Source organism: Coregonus clupeaformis, chromosome 37, assembly GCF_020615455.1.
Source record: "Coregonus clupeaformis isolate EN_2021a chromosome 37, ASM2061545v1, whole genome shotgun sequence".
Classification (NCBI taxonomy): Eukaryota; Metazoa; Chordata; class Actinopteri; order Salmoniformes; family Salmonidae; genus Coregonus; species Coregonus clupeaformis.
Genome location: NC_059228.1, coordinates 11,872,036 through 11,896,702, shown reverse-complemented (window position 1 = coordinate 11,896,702; position 24,667 = coordinate 11,872,036). Strand labels below are relative to the sequence as shown.

At 44.8% G+C, this 24,667-nt stretch overlaps 1 protein-coding gene across 4 annotated transcripts in view; it reads left to right on the top strand.

Annotated features, from left to right (window-relative positions):
• LOC121553703 (tight junction-associated protein 1-like) overlaps window positions 1-24,667 on the top strand; it is an 84,051-nt gene that overhangs the window by 38,665 nt on the left and 20,719 nt on the right. For 3 of the 4 annotated variants that reach the window (XM_045211539.1, XM_041867018.2, XM_045211536.1), the window contains exons 4-6: window positions 13,119-13,320; window positions 15,875-15,903; window positions 21,112-21,273. In XM_045211539.1, the coding sequence (XP_045067474.1) occupies window positions 13,162-13,320; window positions 15,875-15,903; window positions 21,112-21,273 (350 nt within the window). In that variant the 5' untranslated portion in view covers window positions 13,119-13,161. The remainder of the gene's footprint in view (window positions 1-13,118; window positions 13,321-15,874; window positions 15,904-21,111; window positions 21,274-24,667) is intronic. The other variant, XM_045211538.1, reaches the window with a different exon arrangement.

Sequence of the window (24,667 nt, the reverse complement as noted above, 5' to 3'; positions counted from 1 at the left end):
GTCATTAGCAGAGCATACATGATCCAAATGTTAGCTTCAACGCGCCGGCAATTTGAAAAAGTAGATTGTGCTAATTTTATTGGCGCATTGAACCATATCGCGTGCCGTAGTTTAAAAACTTGGTGGATAGTGCTAAAACAATGGTGTCATCTGAATTCTGCCATCTTTATGCACGTTTGCCATTGGGGAACCACAGAGCTCCACTCATATCCCCTGTGAAGTACATACAGAAGAAGACTCTAGAAGACACTGTATGTTCTTCATGCTACTGATTGCAGAAAGCGTCGGATATTGGCCCTATGGATATGCATATGCTCCTGTGTGATTATTTTGAGGTGGAAGAGCTGTACGGTTTCCCATAATGAAAGATAGCGTTTGTTTTTTAAAGTAGGTTTAGGAACTGGGATCGTGTGGTGTGATAATTGTATCGAAAATATAATGACATTGGATTGTGCCATTACATTACGAGATATTTTAGGCCTTCTTGCAGCATATCATTGTTCATGTCAGTATCATCATGTATCAGCTCAGAATAGCTTATTAGATTTCATGTCATGTACAGTGCCTTGCAAAAGTATTCATCCCCCTTGGCGTTTTTCCTATTTTGTTGCATTACAACCTGTAATTTAAATTGATTTTTATTTGGATTTCATGTAATGGACATACACAAAATAGTCCAAATTGGTGAAGTGAAATGAAAAAAAGAACTTGTTTCAGAAAATTCTACAAAATAAATCATGGAAAAGTGGTGTGTGCATATGTATTCACCCCCTTTGCTATGAAGCCCCTAAATAAGATCTGGTGCAACCAATTACCTTCAGAAGTCACATAATTAGTTAAATAAAGTCCACCTGTGTGCAATCTAAGTGTCACATGATCTGTCACATGATCTCAGTATATATACACCTGTTCTGAAAGGCCCCAGGATTACTGTTATACTATTCCAGGTATTCCTTAAAGAGGTAGGGTTTCAAGTGTCTCCGGAAGGTGGTCAGTGACTCCGCTGTCCTGGCGTCGTGGGGGAGCTTGTTCCACCATTGGGGTGCCAGGGCAGCGAATAGCTTTGACTGGGCTGAGCGGGAACTGTGCTTCCGTAGAGGTAGGGGGGCTAGCAGGCCAGAGGTGGATGAACGTAGTGCCCTCGTTTGGGTGTAGGGTCTGATCAGAGCCTGAAGGTAAGGCGGTGCCGTTCCCCTCACAGCTCCATAGGCAAGCACCATGGTTTTGTAGTAGATGCGAGCTTCAGCTGGAAGCCACGGAGCACCATTAAATCCATTATAAAAAAATTGAAAGAATATGGCACCACAACAAACCTGCCAAGAGTGGGCCGCCCACCAAAACTCACAGACTAGGCAAGGAGGGCATTAATCAGAGAGGCAACAAAGAGACCAAAGATAACCCTGAAGGAGCTGCAAAGCTCCACAGCGGAGATTGTATCTGTCCATAGGACCACTTTAAGCCGTACACTCCACAGAACTGGGCTTTACGGAAGAGTGGCCAGAAAAAAGCCATTGCTTGAAGAAAGAAATAAGCAAACACATTTGGTGTTCGCCAAAAGCCATGTGGGAGACTCCCCAAACATTTGGAAGAAGGTACTCTGGTCAGATGAGACTAAAATTGAGCTTTTTGGCCATCAAGGAAAATGCTATGTCTGGCGCAAACCCTACACCTTTCATCACCTCGAGAACACCATCCCCACAGTGAAGCATGGTGGTGGCAGCATCATGCTGTGGGGATGTTTTCATCGGCAGGGACTGGGAAACTGGTCAGAATTGAAGGAATGATGGATGGCGCTAAATACAGGGAAATTCTTGAGGGAAACCTGTTTCAGTCTTCCAGAGATTTGAGACTGGGACGGAGGTTCACCTTCCAGCAGGACAATGACCCTAAGCATACTGCTAAAGCAACACTCAATTGGTTTAAGAGGAAACATTTAAATGTCTTGGAATGACCTAGTCAAAGCCTGACCTCAATCCAATTGAGAATCTGTGGTATGACTTAAAGATTTCTGTACACCAGCGGAACCCATCCAACTTGAAGGAGCTGGGGCAGTTTTGACTTGAAGAATGGGCAAAAATCCCAGTGGCTAGATGTGCCAAGCTTATAGAGACATCCCCCAAGAGACTTGCAGCTGTATTTGCTGCAAAAGGTGGCTCTACAAAGTATTGACTTTGGGGGGGGTGAATAGTTATGCACGTTCAAGTTTTCTGTTTTTTTGTCTTATTTCTTGTTTGTTTCACAATAAAAAATATTTTGCATCTTCAAAGTGGTAGGCAAATGACACAGGTGTAAATCAAATGACACAAACCCCCCAAAAATCCAGTTTAATTCCAGGTTGTTAAGGCAACAATATAGGAAAAATAGTTATGCACGCTCAAGTTTTCTGTTTTTTTTGTCTTATTTCTTGTTTGAAGATGCAAAATATTTTTTATTGTGAAACAAAGTGGTAGGCAAATGACACAGGTGTAAATCAAATGACACAAACCCCCAAAAAATCCAGTTTAATTCCAGGTTGTTAAGGCAACAAAATAGGAAAAATGCCAAGGGGGGTGAATACTTTCACATGCCACTGTACACAAAAGTATAGCTAAGTCAGTGACTAAGCTTTGCTATGCTATAGTATGCTATAGTCAATTTTGCTCTGTTCTAAATACTGCTGTACCCACTAGCAATCTATACTGAACAAATATATAAACACAACATGTAAAGTGTTGGTTCCATGTTTCATGAGCTGAAATCAAAGATCCCAGAAATATTCCATATGCACAAAAAGCTTATTTCTATAAAATGTTGTGCACAAATTTGTTTACATTCCTTTTATTAAGCATTTCTCCTTTGCCAAGATAATCCATCCACCTGACAGGCGTGGCATATCAAGAAGCTGATTAAACAGCATCATCATTACACAGGTGCACCTTGTGCATGGGACAATAAAAGGCCACTCTAAAATGTGCATTTTTGTCACACAACACAATGCCACAGATGTCTCAAATTGAGGGAGCGTGCAATTGGCATGCTGACTGCAGGGATGTCCACCTGAGCTGTTGCCAGATAATTGAATGTTAATTTCTCTACCATAAGCCGCCTCCGTCGTTTTAGAGAATTTGTCAGTATGTCCGCAGGCCATTTGTAATCACGCCTACCCAGGACCTCCACATCCAGCTTCTTCACCTGGGGGAGGGGGTGCTGAGGAGTATTTCTGTCTGTAATAAAGCCCTTTTGTGGGGAAAAACTCATTCTGATTAGCTGGGCCTGGCTCCCAAGTGGGTGGGCCTATGCCCACCCAGGCCCAACCATGGCTGCGCCCCTGCCCAGTCATGTGAAATACATAGATTAGGGCCTAATACTGATTTCCTTCTATGATCTGTAACTCAGTAAAATCTTAGAAATTGTTGCATGTTGCGTTCAGTATAGTATTGAGATGTCCGCCTCCTTTACCTCAGATTGCCTAATCAGAATCCCTTCATTTGATGTGCTGTAATTTCAGACATGTATTTTATTTTTTATTTAACCTTTATTTAACCTGGTAAGCCAGTTGAGAACAAGTTCTCATTTAGAACTGCGACCTGGCCAAGATAAAGCAAAGCAGTGTGATTTAAAAACAACAACAACACAGAGTTACATATGGAATAAACAAAACGTACAGTCAATAACACAATAGAAAATCTATATACAGTGTGTGCAAATGTAGTAAGTTATGGAGGTAAGGCAATAAATAGGCCATAGTGCAAAATAATTACAATTTAGTATTAACGCTGGAGTGATAGATGTGCAGAAGATGATGTGCAAATAGAGATACTGGGGTGCAAATGAGCAAAATAAATAACAATGTAAATAACAATATGGGGATGAGGTAGTTGGATGGGCTAATTACAGATGGGCTGTGTACAGGTGCAGTGATCGGTAAGCTGCTCTGACAACTGATGCTTAAAGTTAGTGAGGGAGATAAGTGTCTCCAGCTTCAGAGATTTTTGCAGTTCGTTCCAGTCAATTGCAGCAGAGAACTGGAAGGAATGGCGGCCAAAGGAGGTGTTTGCTTTGGGGATGACCAGTAAGTACCTGCTGGAACGGGTGGGTGTTGCTGTGGTGACCAATGATCTAAGATAAGGCAGGGATTTGCCTAGAAGTGATTTATAGATGACCTGGAGCCAGTGGGACGAATATGTAGTGAAGGCCAGCCAACGAGAGCGTACAGGTCACAATAGTGGGTAGTATATGGGGCTTTGGTGACAAAACGGATGGCACTGTGATAGAGCGTCTGCTAAATGACTAAAATATAAATGTGATAGACTACATCCAATTTGCTGAGTAGACTGTTGGATAAGACATACACTCAAGGTTCCTCTACCTGAATGTCTCTGTGCTGTAATTGCGTCTTATCATTCATTCCAAGGCTGATTAACTCACTCTCATTTACCAAGACCCCTGGTGGCTCATTCAAATACACTGTCAGGAGGTAAATGGCATTCCAACACTTTCATGTCTCAAGCGAGGGCTGTCACAACTGATTCACAATAAGTGACTCCCATCATTCTGATGAGCTGAAGTCAGGGTTTTTTCTTGATCAAAAAGGGGCTTAGGTGGTGGGCGTAGCAGGGGGTGCGGTCGGCCCGTTGGCGTGGCTGTATTTTAGAGAAAATGTGAGGCCCCCCTTCTTGGTGGTGTAGAGAAGTTTCCTGCAATTCAAAACATTTCTCACATTTTTGCAGTTTTAAAGCAGATTTCCTGCAATTGTACAAATTTTGCCATGCAGCTGAGAGAAAATGTTTGCAGTTTAAAGCTAATTTCCTGCAATTCTATGCATTTTGCCATGGCTAATGCGGTGTTCTTTTGCTATAACAAAATATATACTGCTAAATTCATTGGTTTTGGAATTTTCAATTCTCCCTGACTGTCTAGCTTTTATTTAGGTGATTGTTAGTTATCAAAGATTGTATTATTTTAAAAAAATATTACATTTACATTTTAGTAATTTAGCGGACGCTGTTATCCAGAGCGACTTACAGGAGCAATTAGTGTTAAGCGCCTTGCTCAAGGGCACATCAACAGATTTTTCACCTAGTCGGATCGGGGATTCTACCAGCGACCTTTCGGTTACTGGTCCAACGCTCTTAACCGCTAGGCTACCTGCTGCCCATATCTAGGTCCATTATCTTTCCTACATACTTTATATCTGGTTTTAGTCGATTAAGTTTACACTGAAAGCGTTATTTATGTATGCTACACTGTTAGGACTTGGGCAACCTGAAAAAACACATACTATAGGTGGCTCACCCAAGGATTTCAATGGCAGAAAAGTCCTTGACTGAAGTTTGACTTCCTTTATAAGATATCATAAACTGGGCTGTAGTCAGTTATAATAATGCTGTTTTTCAGGCAACGCTTTAAGACACATCTGACATATGACGAAAAGGACACGGCAGGGAAAACCATTAGGGAAGATCATTAAATGGGACTTGTTGCCTGCGCATTTAAAAATGCCACAAACTAATGCTTCTAACTGCCGGAACATTTGAAAAGACCCCTCCCCCCTCCCGTCTGTGAGTGCAGCTGAGAACTGAGAGTGGACCGCGGAGTAGAAACCAATCCTTTCATGACTGATGGAACACAACATGCCACCCCCTCGTGCTGCTGCTTAAATCCCAAGCAAACGTCAAATCCCGACAATCACTATGCTATTTGCCACTGCGCTGTTATTGAGAAATGCTGCCACAAAGCTGTAAAGGGTATTTCTGTAAAGAGCCGCAGTGCTTTAAAGTGACAGAAATCCAGCCTTAATTGGCTTTCTTAACGGAGGTTGATTTCACAGAGCCACACGCAGGCAGAGACTGAGATGAGGGCCGAAAACACAGCTGAGACGTGGGGACAAGAGATTGCTATTGGTAAAACATAGGCAGAGCATTTATACAGGCAGGACATCCATGTGGTGTTTCATTGATCTGGTTATTTTAGTGACCAGGGACAAATTGGCCGACATTTTATATATCTTCTAACTTTATTTGAACCCAGCAGCTTATGCAACAGCTCAAAAAAACTTTTAACTGCCGTTCAAAAGTTTGGGGTCACTTAGAAATGTCCTTGTTTTCGAAAGAAAATCAATTTTTTTGACCATTACAATAACATCAAATTGATCAGAAATACAGTGTAGACATTGTTAATGTTGTAAAAGGCTATTGTAGCTAGAAACGGCTGATTTTTTTTATGGAATATCTACATAGGCCCATTATCAGCAACCATCAGTCCTGTGTTCCAATGGCACGTTGTGTTTGCTAATCCAAGTTTATCATTTTAAAAGGCTAATTGATCATTAGAAAACCCTTTAGCAATTATCTTAGCACAGCTGAAAACTGTTGTGCTGATTAAAGAAGCAATAAAACTGGCCAATTGCATCAGCAATTGTGGGTTCGATTACAGGCTCAAAAAAATAACTTTCTTCTAAAACTTGTCAGTCTATTCTTGTTCTGAGAAATGAAGGCTATTCCATGCGAGAATTGCCAAGAAACTGAAGATCTCGTACAACGCTGTGTACTACTACCTTCACAGAACAGCGCAAATTGGCTCTAACCAGAATAGAAAGAGGAGTGGGAGGCCCCGGTGCACAACTGAGCAAGTGGACAAATACATTAGAATGTCTAGTTTGAGAAACATGCGCCTCACAGGTCCTCAACTGGCAGCTTCATTAAATAGTACCTACAAAACACCAGTCTTAACGTCAACAGTGAAGAGGCGACTCTGGAATGCTGACCTTCTAGGCAGAGTTGCAAAGAAAAAGCCATATCTCAGACTGGCCAATAAAAATAAAAGATTAAGATGGGCAGTCTGAGAGATCGGTTTTTCTCTGGTTTTATTGCTTCTTTAATCAGCACAACCGTTTTCAGCTGTGCTAACATAATTGCAAAATGGTTTTCTAATGATCAATTAGCCTTTTAAAATTATAAACTTGGATTAGCAAACACAACGTGCCATTGGAACACAGGACTGATGGTTGCTGATAATGGGTCTCTGTACGCCTATGTAGATATTCCATAAAAAATCAGCCGTTTCCAGCTACAATAGCCATTTACAACATTAACAATGTCACACTGTATCTCTGATCAATTTGATGTTATTTTAATGGACAAAAAAATAGCTTTTCTTTCGAAAACAAGGACATGTCTAAGTGACCCAAACTTTTGAACGGTAGTGTAAATATTAGTCAGGCCAATAGGTGCACATTCTTATGCAGCTGGTTAAGCAGATCAGGTGGCAAAGACCTGTTTTGAGTACAGGCACCCTTCCTTTCCAGTGCAGGGGTTGCCATGCCTTGCGTGACATGGGGACTTGTAGGGGAGGCCATCACTCTAGGCTTTATGACTCAAATGTAAAGAAGAAGCACACAAAACATCGATGTTTTCCAGACTCGAAACATGCTTTTTTTCTTCCCTTTTCTTTCCTGTTATAACTGAATGAGTGAGGTCTGAGTCACTGACTACACAATGCATGAGAAATTCAGTGTGGCAAGGAAATAGAGTTCTTGAGAATGAGTCAAACCGTTACGTAGTACAGGGATTTAACATCTCATGTTATGTCCAAATTCCTTCCTTTCCACCATACTGTAAAGTCTCTCGCAATCTAGATTAGATAGAGGATAGATAAACCACAGAAAAAGGATGAATAGAACAGACTTGGAACCTCTAATGGGGATGCCCGTTCTATTCATTCTTTCTATGAGATAAACACTGAAATGTAAATGGTAAGAAAAGCATCAGTTAAGTGGGTGTTGCAGTTGCCAAGGACAAAGGTAATATTTTGTGTCTAGTTGATGCAGGCTATAGAATTTCGAGAATGTTTTAGTGTCGGATGCGAAGGATTTACTGCTGATACCGGACCAGCCCCAAATCCCTGTCATTCGCAATAAGAGGAGACGCCGATACAGGGGATGCAGATCCGCGTGCCTTGTGAGAATTCGTCAGCGAATGGGTAACCCGCCTCTACCATCCGTCTTATTGGCCAACGTGCAATCATTGGAGAATAAACTGGATGAGCTCCGTTCGAGACTATCCTACGAACGGAACGTTAACTGTAATGTCTTATGTTTCACTGAGTCGTGGCTGAACAACGACATGGATGATATACAGTTGGCTGGGTTTTCTGTGCATCGGCAAGACCGAACAGCTACCACCGGTAAGACTAGGGGTGGTGGTCTGTGTCTAATTGTCAATAACAGCTGGTGCGCGAAATCTAATATTAAAGAAGTCTCAAGGTTTTGCTCGCCTGAGGAAGAGTATCTCATGATAAGCTGTAGACCACGCTATTTACCCAGAGAGTTTTAATCTATTTTTTGTAGCTGTCTATTTACCACCACAAACCGATGCTGGCACTAAGACCGCACTCAACTAGCTGTATAAGGCCATAAGCAAACAAGAAAATGCTCATCCAGAAGCGGCGCTCCTAGTGGCTGGGGACTTTAATACAGGAAAACTTCAATCCGTTTTACCTCATTTCTACCAGCATGTCATGTGTAACCAGAGGGGGGGAAAACTCTAGACCACCTTTACTCCACACACAGAGATGCGTACAAAGCAACAACAGATCCACAGATTACGCAATCTCTATTGCATTCCACACTGCCCTTTCCCACCTGGACAAAAGGAACACCTACGTGAGAATGCTGTTCATTGACTACAGCTCCGCGTTCAACACCATAGTGCCCTCAAAGCTCATCAGTAAGCTAAGGATCCTGGGACTAAACACCTCCGTCTGCAACTGGATCCTGGACTTCCTGACGGGCCACCCCCAGGTGGTAAGGGTAGGCAACAACACATCTGCCACACTGATCCTCAACACGGGGGCCCCTCAGGGCTGCGTGCTTAGTCCCCTCCTGTACTCCCTGTTCACTCACGACTGCGTGGCCAAGCACGACTCCAACACCATCATTAAGTTTGCCGACGACACAACAGTGGTAGGCCTGATCACCAACAACGATGAGACAGCCTATAGGGAAGAGGTCAGAGACCTGGCAGTGTGCTGCCAGGACAACAACCTCTCCCTCAACGTGATCAAGACAAAGGAGATGATCGTGCACTACAGGAAAAGGGGGGCCGAGCACGCCCCCATTCTCATCGACGAGGCTGTAGTGGAGCAGGTCGAGAGCGTCAAGTTCCTTGGTGTCCACATCACCAACAAACTATCATGGTCCAAACACACCAAGACAGTCGTGAAGAGTGCATGACAACACCTATTCCCTCTCAGGAGACTCAAAAGATTTGGCATGGGTCCTCAGATCCTCAAACAGTTCTTCAGCTACACCATCGAGAGCATCCTGACTGGTTGCATCACCACCTGTTATGGCAACTGCTCGGCATCTGACCGCAAGGCCCTACAGAGGATAGTGCGTACGGCCCAGTACATAAATGGGGCCAAGCCTCCTGCCATCCACAACCTCTGTACCAGGCGGTATCAGAGGAAGGCCCTAAAAATTGCCAAAGAGTCCAGCAAACCGAGTCATAGACTGTTCTCTCTGCTACCGCACGGTAAGCGGTACCGGAGAGCCAAGTCTAGGTCCAAAAGGTTCCTTAACAGCTTCTACCCCCAAGCCATAAGACTGCTGAACAGTTCATCAAATGGCTACCCGGACACTGATGCTACTCGCTGTTTATTATTTACAGGTGGATGAACGCAATGCCCTCGTTTGGGTGTAGGGACTGATCAGAGCCTGAAGGTACAGAGGTGCCGTTCCCCTCACAGCTCCATAGGCAAGCACCATGGTCTTGTAACAGATGCGAGCTTCAACTGGAAGCCAGTGGAGTGTGCGGAGGAGCAGGGTGATGTGAGAGAACTTGGGAAGGTTGAACACCAGACGGGCTGCGGCATTCTGGATGAGTTGTAGGGGTTTAATGGCACAGGCAGGGAGCCCAGCCAACAGCGAGTTGCAGTAATCCAGACGGGGAGATGACAAGTGCCTGGATTAGGACCTGTGCCGCTTCCTGTGTAAGGCAGGGTCGTACTCTCCGAATGTTGTAGAGCATGAACCTGCAGGATCGGGTCACCGCCTTGATGTTAGCGGAGAACGACAGGGTGTTGTCCAGGGTCACGCCAAGGCTCTTCGCACTCTGGGAGGAGGACACAACGGAGTTGTCAACCGTGATGGCGAGATCATGGAACGGGCAGTCCTTCCCCGGGAGGAAGAGCAGCTCCGTCTTGCCAAGGTTCAGCTTGAGGTGGTGATCCGTCATCCATACTGATATGTCTGCCAGACATGCAGAGATGCGATTCGCGACCTGGTTATCAGAAGGGGGGAAAGGAGAAGATTAGTTGTGTATCGTCAGCGTAGCAATGATAGGAGAGGCCATGTGAGGATATGACAGAGCCAAGTGACTTGGTGTATAGGGAGAATAGGAGAGGGCCTAGAACTGAGCCCTGGGGGACACCAGTGGTGAGAGCACGTGGTGCGGAGACAGCTTCTCGCCACGCCACTTGGTAGGAGCGACCGGTCAGGTAGGACGCAATCCAGGAGTGAGCCGCGCCGGAGATGCCTAGCTCGGAGAGGGTGGAGAGGAGGATCTGATGGTTCACAGTATCAAAGGCAGCAGACAGGTCTAGAAGGACAAGAGCAGAGGAGAGAGAGTTAGCTTTAGCAGTGCGGAGAGCCTCCGTGACACAGAGAAGAGCAGTGCATAGTCACTTTACCCCTCCCTACCTACCCAAAACTTTCGACCGGTAGTGTACATATTACTTCAATTAGCTCGACTAACCTGTAACCCCGCACATTTGACTCGGTACCGGTACCCCCTGTATATAGCCTCGTTATTGTTATTTTATTGTGTAATTTTTTTAACTTTAGTTTATTTAGTAAATATTTTCTTAACTCTAATTTTTGTTAACTGCATTGTTGGTTAAGGGCTTGTAAGTAAGCATTTCACGGTAAGGTCTACACCTGTTTTATTTGGCGCATGTGACATTTGATTTGATTGGCACTCTGCTCTGACGTCGCATACACTAGTTCTGACCATGTGGCCCCACCCCACCCCACCGCACTGCACAGCACAAGCTGCTGTCATGTCACAGTGAAGCTCATCGACCTTTCATTGGAATTCCGCTGTGACACACCAGCCTTTCGCTCCCTTTATTTTCCCATTTAACCAGTTAGAGCGGATCACACACTGTAAAAATAGCAACATGATGAACACCTCTGTGCTGCTGGGGTATGTATGGACATGAGAGAGAACAGGGGCATCCGTGACCCAGGAAGTGGTGGACTGATCAATGGCTGATGTTCATTGGTCCCCCCAGGGCATAATCCAGTTGTGCAATTATGCACTATTCTTAATGAAGGGAATCTTTGAGCAAAGCTAGAGGTGGTGCTTAGACCTTCTTTTTATTCCTCAATAACGTTTTCCTAATCATTCACATTTTATCTCAGAATGCTCTCCTCAGGGATACAAAGCAAAGTGCTGATGGGGACTCCCTAAAACCACTTCGATACAGCTACGACCGAAAGTGACGTAGCAGGTTAGGAGAGCATTTTTTGCTAACCCTTTTCCTAACCTTAACATAATTCTCCTAACCTGCTATGTTAATTTTCCTAAACATCTTTGTAAATTCTCCTAACCTGTCACGGAAAGTCACTTCTGGTCTTAGCTGTATTGAAGTGGCATGTTTTTATGGAATCTCAAGTGCTGACCTTCAATCTAGTTTATTGTATCTGAACCTCTTAAAATAGGATTTCTATGGGTTAAGGCGTCGGCATGCTTCAGTTCGGCTGGCGAATATGTGCTCGCATACTCCCTTAAAAGACCTTCGCTAGAAAAACAAGAAGAAAGCTGCAATAGTACGGATAATCCATTTTGAGACGCAGTAGCTATTCCTCCAAATAGTCCAAATTAATCTAAGATAACTCAAGAAATCTGTCATAAATGTTTACGTTTTTGCTGAGGAGCTCTTAGTCGCGCAATTCTACATCCAACTAAGATGTTTGGTGCAGTGAAAAAAATTGCATCAATGATTCGTCTCTCATTGAAGACAAACACTTCATTAAATAATCCCTAATGTTGACTAATCACCGATGAAGGGGCGTAGACTTCAGCTACCAACTTCAGCTTGCCTCGAAAAAATGTGTGCACGGACAACCGGGAAAAAAAACTTGCCAAAGATCAAAACAAACAAAAAACGTCACCAAATGTCGTCATTAATATATGCACAAACTCTTCCGAACTGTTTCAGCTGGAAAGCATGCGGATGCCCTAACAGTGCAATGAGTGCATCAGACTGGGGCATAAGTAACATGTATAATAGATATAGAGAGGACTACAGTATCCTTATTTGTGCTGCAGGAAGGATAGACAGCTCTGGTGTTTCTCCACTGACTGTGGCAATTGGATCCACAGGGCTACAGAGTGACTCAGCGGAAGCCAAGTCATCAATCAGAATAGATATAGTGACAGGCTCTTCTGTTCAGATTTTTTGTCATTTACGGCCACTAGTGTGGGTGTGCCTGTGAGTGCCTTCCGGTGCGTCAGTGTGTGTGTGGTCCATGTTTTCGATTTTGATAGGGGGTGTGGCTTCTTTTCCTAACGTATGTACCTAGTTTTTACATTCTAAACTTAGCCCACTAAGCCCATAATGCTGCCAGTCAGTGGACTGTAGTTTAACTTCCTCTATTGGAAACACACTTCTGCTTGTAATCAATTGTAGGCTTGAGGGCATGCTCAGATTTTCCTCTCTCTCATTCTATTCCACATACACGTATGCACACACATACTCTGCAGGCAGAATTCTGAGAGCAGATATTTAAAAAACCCTCCATCACGACACTTGAATTGTGTTTGATGTTTATTTGAAGTGGCATCCCATACCCCTACCTCCACTCTCCGCGCCTGACAGTTTGCACCAGGCAGCCGTTTCTATTACTGCCCAGTGCTGCTGCTCTCATCAAAGCCTATTGATTCAAACCACTTTTTTGTTGCAGCCGCTTTAGGAGAGAGGGAGAGTGGAGAGAGCCAGGGAGAGAGTATGCATGCTCGGAAGGGAGGGAGAGAAAGGGAGGGGAACTGGACAGACTTTTACAGCTGGCTTTTTGCACAGGGAAAGGCTCAGGGCTGGTGGTGCTTCCATCACATCTAATGCTTGTCTCCTGGCAGGAATAACCAAACGGACAGTACGGACAGACGCTGAGCACCAAGGATGACGAGCGCTGCCCCGGCCAGGAAGCCGTACCGCAAGGCTCCGCCTCAGCACCGCGAGACGCGCAACAGCTTGCCCTCGTTCCTAGAGGACCTTAGTGGGAGCACGCCACCTGCGCCTGCCCACACCGCTGGCCCCAACCCTCCTGACTCCTGCCAGGTAATTCGCATTCCAAACCATACTCCAGGTTTTCAGCAAACAACGTTCACAGACCCCTCCCCGAAATGCCAAGTTAGTCCTGAGAGCTGCAATATATTTTCCTCCTCCTGGTCTCTGTTCTCGGACAGTGAGCTGGACGTCTCCAGCCTGTCCAGCCTGGATCTTACCGTCCTGCCTCCACCCCGCATCTTCAGCCATGGAGGCATCACAGTGGGCGTTACAGCCAACCAGGCTGCCAGGGACTTGCAGGGGATGAGACGCTTCTTGAGCCGCAGTGAGGGCCTACTCGCTCTCTCTGAAGACGAAGACCTCCGCTCAGATGACTCCCAGCGAGGTGGCTACTCTACCTCTCCAGCCCAGTCCAGTCGCAGCCTGGACCGCTCGCTGGTCTTCAAGAACAATGCAGAGATCCTGGTGCCCAGAGGAGGTCAGCACCACCAGCAGACTTCCTTCCAGAGACTGGCCCTCCCTCCTAAGGGGATCCTAAAGCAGCCCAACCAGCTGGGCGTCCACTTCTCAGACCTCAGGAAGTCCAAGTCTGCCGAGATGCTAGGCCAGAGCCGAGGTCGGAAGCCCCAGAGAAAGTCTCTGGGCAAGACCTCCTCAACCAGACAGGTTTCCCCATCCTCCACCGCACCCTCAGAAAGAAAGATCCAATTCCTAGAAAATAAGCTGAAGTTCTCCAACTTCCTGGATGATGTCACCACCAGGGTCATCAGCCCTGCCAGAATGCAAATGCTGGGTGGAAAACAGCAAGAGGACACAATACCAGTTAAGGGAAACCAGCCTCAGCACCAGGCACAGAATTCCCCCCTGACTCCCAAAGCGAAGAAGAAGCGAGGAACTGAGAGAAAGTCCGCGAAGAACCGGCCGTGGGATGAGTGGTCCTCGGCGCTGGACAGGGACAGGCCTTCCAGGAAGGAAAAAGAGGGCCGGCCAAAGACCTGGCACCCCCCCCAGAAGAAGAACATCCCTGACCAGGATGCAGAGAAGCATAGGGCAGAACCCCTTAAGGAGGGAGCAAGGCCCAAACCTGAGGGGCCCATCTACAGCCGTGTGGGGGGTGGCGGGGACTCCAGCTCTCGACGCAGCAGTGAGACGGATTGGGAGGACAAGAGTCGGCAGGGAGACCATCACCAGCAACAACGGCACCAGCCCTCTCAGCTGGACATCAGGACACAGCACAAGGACGCTATGGATGAACCCACAGCTAAATACGTGCCCCAGCCGCCGCACTCTGAGAGGGAACAAGTGACAAAAGTATCACAACACTGCTCTTTTTCTGTTTTATCACAGGTCAAGGTATGTGAGGAGAAGTTATTTCTTTCCCCCCTCCACTGTATGCCTTCCAGAAAAATAATTGGAAGCCTTCTCAACAAATATCTGTGTATTGTGTCGAGCGGATTCAACCTGCGAGTTGCTTAGCTACAACTCTTGTCATATTATAAATTGAAATTACATTCGCCAATAACTGAAGGTATGTCATTTCCCTAGATGGCTTGAAAGAGTAGAAACGTACTGTACAAACAATCAAGTGGCATTCACTAGCCAGCTTTCTAGTCCAATCCAAACTGAAAAGGTCAGTGTTGTGCAGCTGTGTCATGTTAGTTCATCCTTTTACTTGTAGATCTTTTTATTTTAATGCACTGTATTCTGCTATAGCGCTACACTGAGTGTACAAAACATTAAGAACACCTTCCTAATATTGATTTGTCTCCAGGCTTAAAACAACCTTTAACCTGTCTCCTCCCCTTCATCTACACTGATTTGAAGTGGATTTAAAAGTGACATCAATAAGGGATCATAGCTTTCACCTGGATTCACCTGGTCAGTCTGTCATGGAAAGATCTTGACAATGTTTTGTACACTCAGTGTATATCCATTGTTGATACTGGCCATTATGTCATAACGATATTCTTGATTAATACTGTGCAATTATTCTACAGAGATGAGACTACAATATTCATAAATATAGTGCTGATAACTAGCCTCTTAAGTGCCATAGATGTGCAGGCTGCTCCTCTGTAAATTACAGGGGCTGTCAAATTGATTTCATAGCTCCATGAGGCGTGTACGTATGGACCTGTGGTGCTATGAGACATCATGTACAATTCTGCCCTGGCTGCTCATCTCTGTTACCCTTTGGCTTCAACAGAAATGTGGCTAACACTGAAAACTACCAAGGAATCTGAATTCTGTGCAGTGCGAAATTGGTTATTATAAATGTAGAAGCATTTGTACAATCTCTGCTTAGTTCAGTCCTTGAAAGCCTGTGAGTGTTTTGAAATGAGTGCATCTCAAATGTTTCCTAGGTCTGTTCACTGCCTGCCTAGCTCAATGCCTCAAGGTTGTATATGGATAGCCTTTTTAAAAGAAATGACCAATGTTTCCCCCATATGGCAAAGTTTGCCAGGGCAGCTGGGATTTCATGTGCATGTTGTTTTCTTTACGATGCTTTATTCTCAGGAAATGACAGCCAGTAATGATTGCCAGTCTATTTTGTTGCAAACATATCTACAATGGCCAAACTAATAGGGTGTTTATGTTGTTGCAGGACTCCTTATCAGATGCAGACAGGATCAAGTAAGTGGTTATTTTATAATCTCCTTATGCTTACTTTGACAAATATATGCTGTATTTTCTGTGAGATGTGAGAAATGCTTCAGCCACAGAATTGAAAATACCAACATTTGACTTACAGTTTAAACAAACAGAAAACAGTGAACCTCAGCATGACTTGGTACGCATCTTTGGCGACGGGTTTCTGTGTCTATTTGCCTGCCTCACTTTGAGCCCAGTGTTGACACCTCCTCAGTCTGTACTGTATAGATCAGTCTTTACTGTGTGGGAAGCTGTTGCCCAGGGTGGCGTGACCTGATTGACAGTGGGGTAGATAGGCTGCTTATAGGAGATGGCCAGGTTGGCACCAAGCCATAGCCACAGCCAGGCCTGCCCAGGAGCCCCAGCTGCTCCCGTCTAGACACCTCCTGGGGAGAGGGAGCCAGGCAGGCCACACTCAGACTTCTAGCCTCTGCATCAGTAGCACTGAGATGGAGGGGGGGAGGGTTCATAGAGACATGAGTGATCCCAGATGGTGCCATGATGACTAGGCCCTTCGGTGTGGTGGGATGGGTGATGCACAGGTGGGCGAGCGAGAGTGGAAGAGGAGCAGGTTGCTGTTAGCACCAACATCCGTCACCCACACCCCCCACACCCCCAACCCTCCTCGCTCTCCTCCTCCCACCCCAGATTGGGCTCAAAGTGAATCTGTGTGATCAGTGGCATCTCCCTGCTGGACCCCCACCCCCCAGCTGGGAAAACTCCACACCTGCTGCTGCCACACAGCTAATGATGAGAGAAAGCAGCTCTGAGTGTGTGGGGGAGTCCATTACCACCAGCCGTGCAGGATTGACCACTAGTACAGAGACAGACCACTAGTTGTAATTACAGCTAGAACTTTCACCTCCATCAGTCCTGCTGTCCTCCTCCGCTCCACTTCCTCTCCCAAAAGAATCCATATACTCAGCTAATTACTACTAAATCTATCAAGTGTGTGTGTGTGACAGTGCATGTTTGATGGTTCATTTTAGCCTCTCGCAGTAAAGTCTAGCCTAGCGCTGTCTCTATGGGACGCTACAGTGAAGTACCCTTTGGTGTCATTGAACGAGATGTGAAGCGAGCAAGGGTAGATATTGTCAGGCCACTATCCACATGTATGGGCCTCATCAGGCAGCAATGCTTAATGAATTGCTGCTGACGTAGCTGCTGTTGGATCCTCCCTCCCTTTCTCTTCCCTGTAGTGGTAAATGCTGATAAGCTGCTTTGTGGCACACAAGCAATGTAATTGATTGGCCTAGATGCCCCTGTGCTGGTGTGGGATGGTGAATGGTTCTGTGGGAGATTACCTGTGTCTGACTAACTGAATACAACCGGACCTGAGCTGAGTGCCGCTGTTAATGATTACCGCCCAGTCACCCACTCTTGCCCTGGAATTCCTCAAGGCACCAAGCCTCCACAGAGGCCAGAGCTTGGTATGTCTCTATGTGGTAGTGGAGTTTTGTCATGCTGTTCTATAGAATCTTGGCTGTTTGTCTACTGCGTATGCTGCGGAGGACTGTGAGGAGCAAATTTCCCAACATGTTTCTCAGATGAATGGGGTTACCAATACATCGATTGACAGACGATATCTTCCTTCTCTCTCCCTCCCCCTATTTCCACCATACTCTTCCGAATGGGAAAAGGTCAGAAAAGTCAAACTCAGCGGCAGCAGTTTTGTCAGAAATTGTTTCCCATTCTCCACTATACCTAGCCGTGCCTCACTGAGTTTTAAACGGCCTCAACCAAACATGCTCAACCATGCTCATTGCATTTTAGCTGTTGTTTTTGTTTACCTCTCTTCCCATATGCCGTGTCTGACTGCCTGTATAGTTGACTAGACATAACACACAGACGCATCCTTCCAGCCTTTATCTCCAGACGTCTACCTGTTGTACATTGTCACTCAGTGTCAGGTTGTGACTACCATGGGATGGCCCCTATGAAAGACAGATGTCACTTGATGTCATGGCCACAGTGATAAAATGACTGACCATGTTGTTGCCATGAAGCCATCAGGGAAATAGACGTCGGAGGCCTAGGGAAGGCTGTCTTTTTTATTCGAATTGTTCTCTTCTTCACCTTACTATGATGCGCACACCTACTTCTGTCAACTCTCGAAGATCACAAGAACAAAGTCTAATGCTGGGATCAAAAGCTAGTTTTTTTCTTTTCTTGAACGGATGGTCAGGGGGCCGGAACATAATTACAAATCATTCGTAGACTGCAAATTGACCTCAAGATTCCCAAACAGATATAATATTTGACTAAAACAATCATTTCAAACCTTGCTTACATTTGGATACACTGAGTGTACAAAACATTAAGGATACCTGCTCTTTCCATGACATAGACTGACCAGGGGAATCCAGGGGAAAGCTATGATCCCTTATTGATGTCACTTGTTTAATCCACTTCAATCAGTGTAGATGAAGGGAAGGAGACAGGTTAAAGAAGGATTTTTAAGCCTCGAGACAATTTGAGACATGGATTGTGTATGTGTGCCATTCAGAGGGTGAATGGGCAAGACAAAATATTTAAGTGCCTTTGAATGGGATATGGTAGTAGGTGCCAGGCGCACCAGTTTGTGTCAAGAACTGCACCGCTGCTGGGTTTGTCACGCTCAACAGTTTCCCATGTGTATCAAGAATGGTCCACCACCCAAAGGATGTCCAGCCAACTTGACACAACTGTGGAAAGCATTGGAGTCAACATGTGCCAGCATCCCTGTGGAACGCTTTCGATACTGAGGTCAAAATGGCAACTCCATATTAGAAAGATGTTCTTAATGTTTTGTACAATCAGTGTATATCTCTCTACTATGCGTGGGAATACCTTTGGTGTTTTTACAGTCTTTTATGTCCAACAATTTAAAACAAGAAAGGAAAAAAATAAGTTTGTTAGAAAACTTGGCGGGCCGCGAGTTGGGAAACCCTTGTCTGATGCAGGCAAAACCCCTGAACCTCTGAGAATGTGTTTTACAAGTGAAAGACAGCTTTCCAATCCCAGTCTTTCAAATTACTTTCTGAAAGCTTGGGAATATCTATTTTCTCTTATCACAGTTATTTTCCCAATGTGCCTTATTTTACCACTCTCCTCCACCTCCTCTCTGGCTCCCGGGGAGCATCTCAATGTGCAAGGCTGTTAGAGGTGTTTGTAAGAGGCTAAAAAGTACCCTAACCACTGTGCACTCAGGTTCTGGGTAGTCTCTAATTGCAAGACCCCTTTATGCTGTGACATGCTCATTTTGCTTTGCTGTTGTAATGTAATGCTCAATCATCCAGGTTAGATCTATTGGTACTGATGCCTTGCTTTTATACACACTGTGCATTGGTTAGCAGCAGTTGTTCTGTGGAAGCTTGTATTGTACTGTATAATTCATGTAACATTTTCCTCACTGCTTACATTTACAGCACAGTAGAGTGGATTACGCTATTTTTACATAAGGCATAAGCTTGGCTTCTTATACACACCTACTCTTCGTAATCTGAACAGGCTCTGAGCTCATGTTCCTCATGCCACAATCAGCATAAACATATATGTTGTGTGTATGCGTACACATACTTAGCTCAAGTAAACGTGTACAGGGTTACAGGGTTGTACCCACAGACTGTGCCAAAGACCCATTTTCTGCCTTTTACTCAAACCCGTGCCTTGAAAGAGCCAAAACAGAACTGAACCGTGAAGAAACAGTGAAATCCTGTATGTAATTCTAGAATAAAACATTGGCTGCCACCCCACCAACCGTAACATACCATGAATCATTGATGTTCTCTTTTCTTGAGCCGCTCTGGTTCTAGTTGACAAGTGTCTCTGCATGTGTAGGCTACACGTGTGCATTTTCCTTCCTTCCCCTCTCGAGCAGTCAGCTTACTTTTTTATTTTTTATTTAACCTTTATTTAACTAGGCAAGTCCGTTAAGAACAAATTCTTATTTACAATTACTGCCAAACCCGGACGATGCTGGGCCAATTGTGCGCTGCCCTATGGGACTCCCAATCACGGCCGGATTGTGATATAGCCTGGAATCGAACCAGGGTCTGTAGTGACGCCTCTAGCACTGAGATGCAGTGCCTTAGACCGCTGCGCCACTCGGGAGCCCCGACTTAGTGAAGAGGACTCCCCTCTTGCTCTGGAAGTTGGGACGGGAGCTCGTGTCGATTTAAAGATTTAGTGTCTGCCAGCTGTTAGGTGGGGAAAATGTCCCATTTGATCTTTGCAGACGCGGCACGTGGAACAGATAGCGGTGTGAGGGCTAATTTAATTCCACACTGTCACACCCAATCACACCCTGTCACTGGGTAATGCACCTGGATGCTCCTGTTGTGGTCCCCTGTCTGCCCATCCATTTCCTGGCTCTCACAACCTAATCTGAGCCCACTGGAAGTTTTAGCTTAAACGGTAGACTTTATTTAGGAGCTTTTTTGCTGCTATCCGCTGTCATGCAGCAGAACGGTCCCCTAGGTATGGGGGTCTGTCTGAGCCAGTAGGACAGAGACTCTGAAAACAGTGGTTTTAATCGGAGTGTGCAGCCAGCAGCGAGTGGGTGGCTGGATGCTGCATGGTGCGACACGCGGTGTGGTGACAGGATTGGGGACAGTGGGTTATGGCAGATGTGTCCTGTCCCATGGCAGCTGCTCCCTCCCCTCCCGTCCCCCCAGCATCCTGACAGCTGCTCCCATTAGACTCCACAGACACACTAGGACAACGGAACCTAGGCACAGGTAGGCAGCCACCTGAGACACAGGCTACTCGCGTGCCCGCTGAGACAGACAGACAGACACACACACACGAGTGCTGCGGACAACCATGTGTTCGCTCTCTCTCATCACACACAGAGAAAAGACACACACACTCTGTCATAAATATGCACTCACTCATATGCATGGACCTGCAAAACCAATAACTATTTCTTTCACATATGCCAATTTTCCCTCATTATGTTAATCATAGTTGTTAATTATGAATTTTCTCTATTCCCATTGTGACATTTTTATATTTTAAATAAACTGTGAATATACTGTGTCCCTGAATTTTGGTTGGTCTGTGGCTGAAGCAAGTTCCCATGGCTCTCTGTTTGTCTTGTCAGTCTAGTCACTATGTGTAATACAATACTGTCTGTGAGTAATTCCACTGCACCTGGGCTGACTGCCCCCCCTCTACCTTCACCTCTCCACCACTCCCTCTCTCCTCCAGGATCCTGCAGCAGCAGAATGAAGACCTTCGCCGGCGGCTCTCCCACACCACCCACAAGATGGAGGCCATGGAGACGGAGTTTGAGACCAGCCGCCACTACATGCAGGGGGAGATGGGTCGCACGCGCGACGACCTGGAGAAGATGAGAGACAAATTCCGCAGGTGATGAGTTCAACCTACCTCGTTTCCTGAGCCCATTGTCAATGTTATGGGAAGCACTCTTGCTATCTCGTGACACAGATAATATTCCGTTACACTGCACACCGTGCTCACTCACTTCCTCTCCCAACCACACTTTTTTTGACACAGAAAGATGAAATGAATACCTTCCCTGGCAATCCATTTTTAATGAATCTGATCAAAGCTGTTGAATTAATGAGAGCTTAGCCGTCTGATTAATTCCTTCAAACTCTGGGCATGTTGGATTGTCTATTTGAGGGTGGGATGGGGGGGTTGGGGGGAGTTTTGTTAAGTTTCTGCCACATGGAAAAAAATGTGATGCCAGGAAGTCTATACCGTTTTATCTATGATGTATCTATCTATATTTCATACCGTTGTTGTTCAATGGGAGGATGTTACCCTAGGGCTCTTCAGCACCCCACCACACTTCCTCTGTCAGCCCTAGTTAGTGACAACATCAGGCCTTCCTCAAAGAGCCTGAATGTTGAACCAGAACTACGTTTGAGTTGTTTCTGTTATTTATTTTGTTCTATACCACATGATGGGCACACAACCATGGTTCTTCTATCATTTGTCTTTCCTTCAATCTTTCCGGTGTTTCAGAAGCTCTTGATTAAAAGCGAATGCTTCTCCTGCTTTCCCTGGCAATACACCTGCAACCCACCTCCCAGCTTTTGATTAAGAAATCAATCTCTACACATCTGCTTGTCAATCAAGTTAATTCTGAAGAAAAAGGCAGGCCCAGTCCCATCTGTGTACAACTTGTAGCTTGTTAAATAAAGATTTAAAATGTTCACAGTTTACAGATAACTTAAAAAGCTTATTAACAGAAGTTGGTCTTGAAAAGCCTGAAAATGCAGTCTTTGATTCCTAAAAACAATTTTAAATGGATTTAAGAAAATGTTTTGTTTAAGTGCAGGTTAAAAAAGAGGGAAATGACACCCGCGTAATGGTCGGGGTATGCATAATCCACCTTTTAATGAGACAAGAAACTCTCTCAGGTTAATGAGATTGTAAAGCTAATGTTATTATGAAGTGGCATGGTAATGATCAATGAGGTTCCTACCACCACACTGAGGAAACTAAAACTCCTCCAGAGGGAGAACACAGGTCTGCAGCTAAAGCTGGTAAACGGGACTTGGCGGCAACACATTTTCCCACTATCTGCTTTCGGGTGATAATGGTTGCCATTTTTGTATTTTAATCATTAAATATGTTGCCTGCATTTGAATTATTTTCTAATACATTTCCAATAGCTTTATATGTAAATGTCCCATTTCATTTTTATCTCGCTGTCAACATGTACAGTACTACTCAAAGGTTTGGACACACCTACTCATTCAAGGGTTTTTATTTTATTTTTTCTTTATTCTTTTTTTACATTGTAGAATAATAGCGAAGACATCAAAACTATGAAATAACACATATGGAATCATGTAGTAACCAAAAAAGTGTTAAACAAATCAAAATGTATGTTACATTTGAGAATCTTCAAATAGCCACCCTTTGCCTTGATGACAGCTTTGCACACTCTTGGCATTCTCTCAACTAGCTTCACCTGGAATGCTTTTCCAACAGTCTTGAAGGAGTTCCCACATATGCTGAGCACTTGTTGGCTGCTTTTCCTTCACTCTGCCGTCCGACTCATCCCAAACCATCTCAATTGGGTTGAGGTCTGGGGATTGTTGAGGCCAGGTCATCTGATGCAGCACTCCATCACTCTCCTTCTTGGTAAAATAGCCCTTACACCACCTGGAGGTGTGTTGGGTCATTGTCCTGTTGAAAAACGAATGATAGTCCCACTAAGCCCAAACCAGATGCGATGGCGTATCGCTGCAGAATGCTGCGGTAGCCATGCTGGTTAAGTGTGCCTTGAATTCTAAATAAATCAAAGACCGTGTCACCAGCAAAGCACCCCCACACCATAACTCCTCCTCCATGCTTTACGGTTGGAACTACTCATGCGGAGATAATCCGTTCACCCACACCGCGTCTCACAAAGACACGGTGGTTTGAACCAAAAATCTCAAATTTGGACTCCAGACCAAAGGACAAATTTCCACCGGTCTTATGTCCATTGCTCGTGTTTCTTGGCCCAAGCAGGTCTCTTCTTTTTATTGGTGTCCTTTAGTAGTGGTTTCTTTGCAGCAATTCGACCATGAAGGCCTAATTCACATAGTCCCCTCTGAACAGTTGATGTTGAGATGTGTCTGTTACTTGAACTCTAAAACATTTATTTGGACTGCAATTTCTGAGGCTGGTAACTCTGGGTCTTCCATTCCTGTGGTGGTCCTCATGAGAGCCAGTTTCATCATAGCGCTTGATGGTTTTTGCGACTGCACTTGAAGAAACTTTCAAAGTTCTTGAAATGTTCCATATTGACTGACCTTCATGTCTTTAAAGTAATGATGGACTGTCGTTTCTCTTTGCTTATTATAGCTGTTTTTGCCATAATACGGACCTGGTCTTATACCAAATAGGGCTATCTTCTGTATACCCCCCCTACCTTTTCACAACACAACTGATTTGGCTAAAACGGAAATAAATTCCACAAATTAACTTTTAAGAAGGCACACCTGTTAATTGAAATGCATTCCAGGTGACTACCTCATGAAGCTGGTTGAGAGAATGCCAAGAGTGTGCAAAGCTGTCATCAAGGCAAAGGGTGGCTACTTTGAAGAATCTCAAATATAAAATATATTTAGATTTGTTTAACACTTTTTTGGTTACTACATGATTCCATGTGTGTTATTTCATAGTTTTGATGTCTTCACTATTATTCTACAATGTAAAAATAAAGAAAAACCCTTGAATGAGTAGGTGTGTCCAAACTTTTGACTGGTAGTGTATGTGGAGAAACAGATTTTCACATTTACTGTTACAAATGGTTTGGCTCTGGGTTGCGGTAATGTGAAAATGCACGTTTTAAGTCAAGATACCAGGGAAAACCACATGGCTGCTCATTTCAAATCCCCTGTGTGTTTGTCGAATTCAAAAGCAATCATCCCAGTTTATCTCCAATCAAGAGGCATCTTCCTGTTTTTCGCGGTGAGCAGCCAGTCACTTTCAATTATCCCTGCAGTGTTTCCATCAATAAATCACAGAATGAGACTACATGCCTATGCGGGATGCGATGGTACATCTGCATTTCCGTATTAGATGGTCACACATTTCAATGCAGCCTCAGCAAAGATAATGGTTCAATTGGATTACCATTAGTTAACGAGTGTGCTCCACTCGTACAGTGAGGGGAAAAAAGTATTTGATCCCCTGCTGATTTTGTACGTTTGCCCACTGACAAAGAAATGATCAGTCTATAATTTTCATGGTAGGTTTATTTGAACAGTGAGAGACAGAATAACAACAACAAAAATCC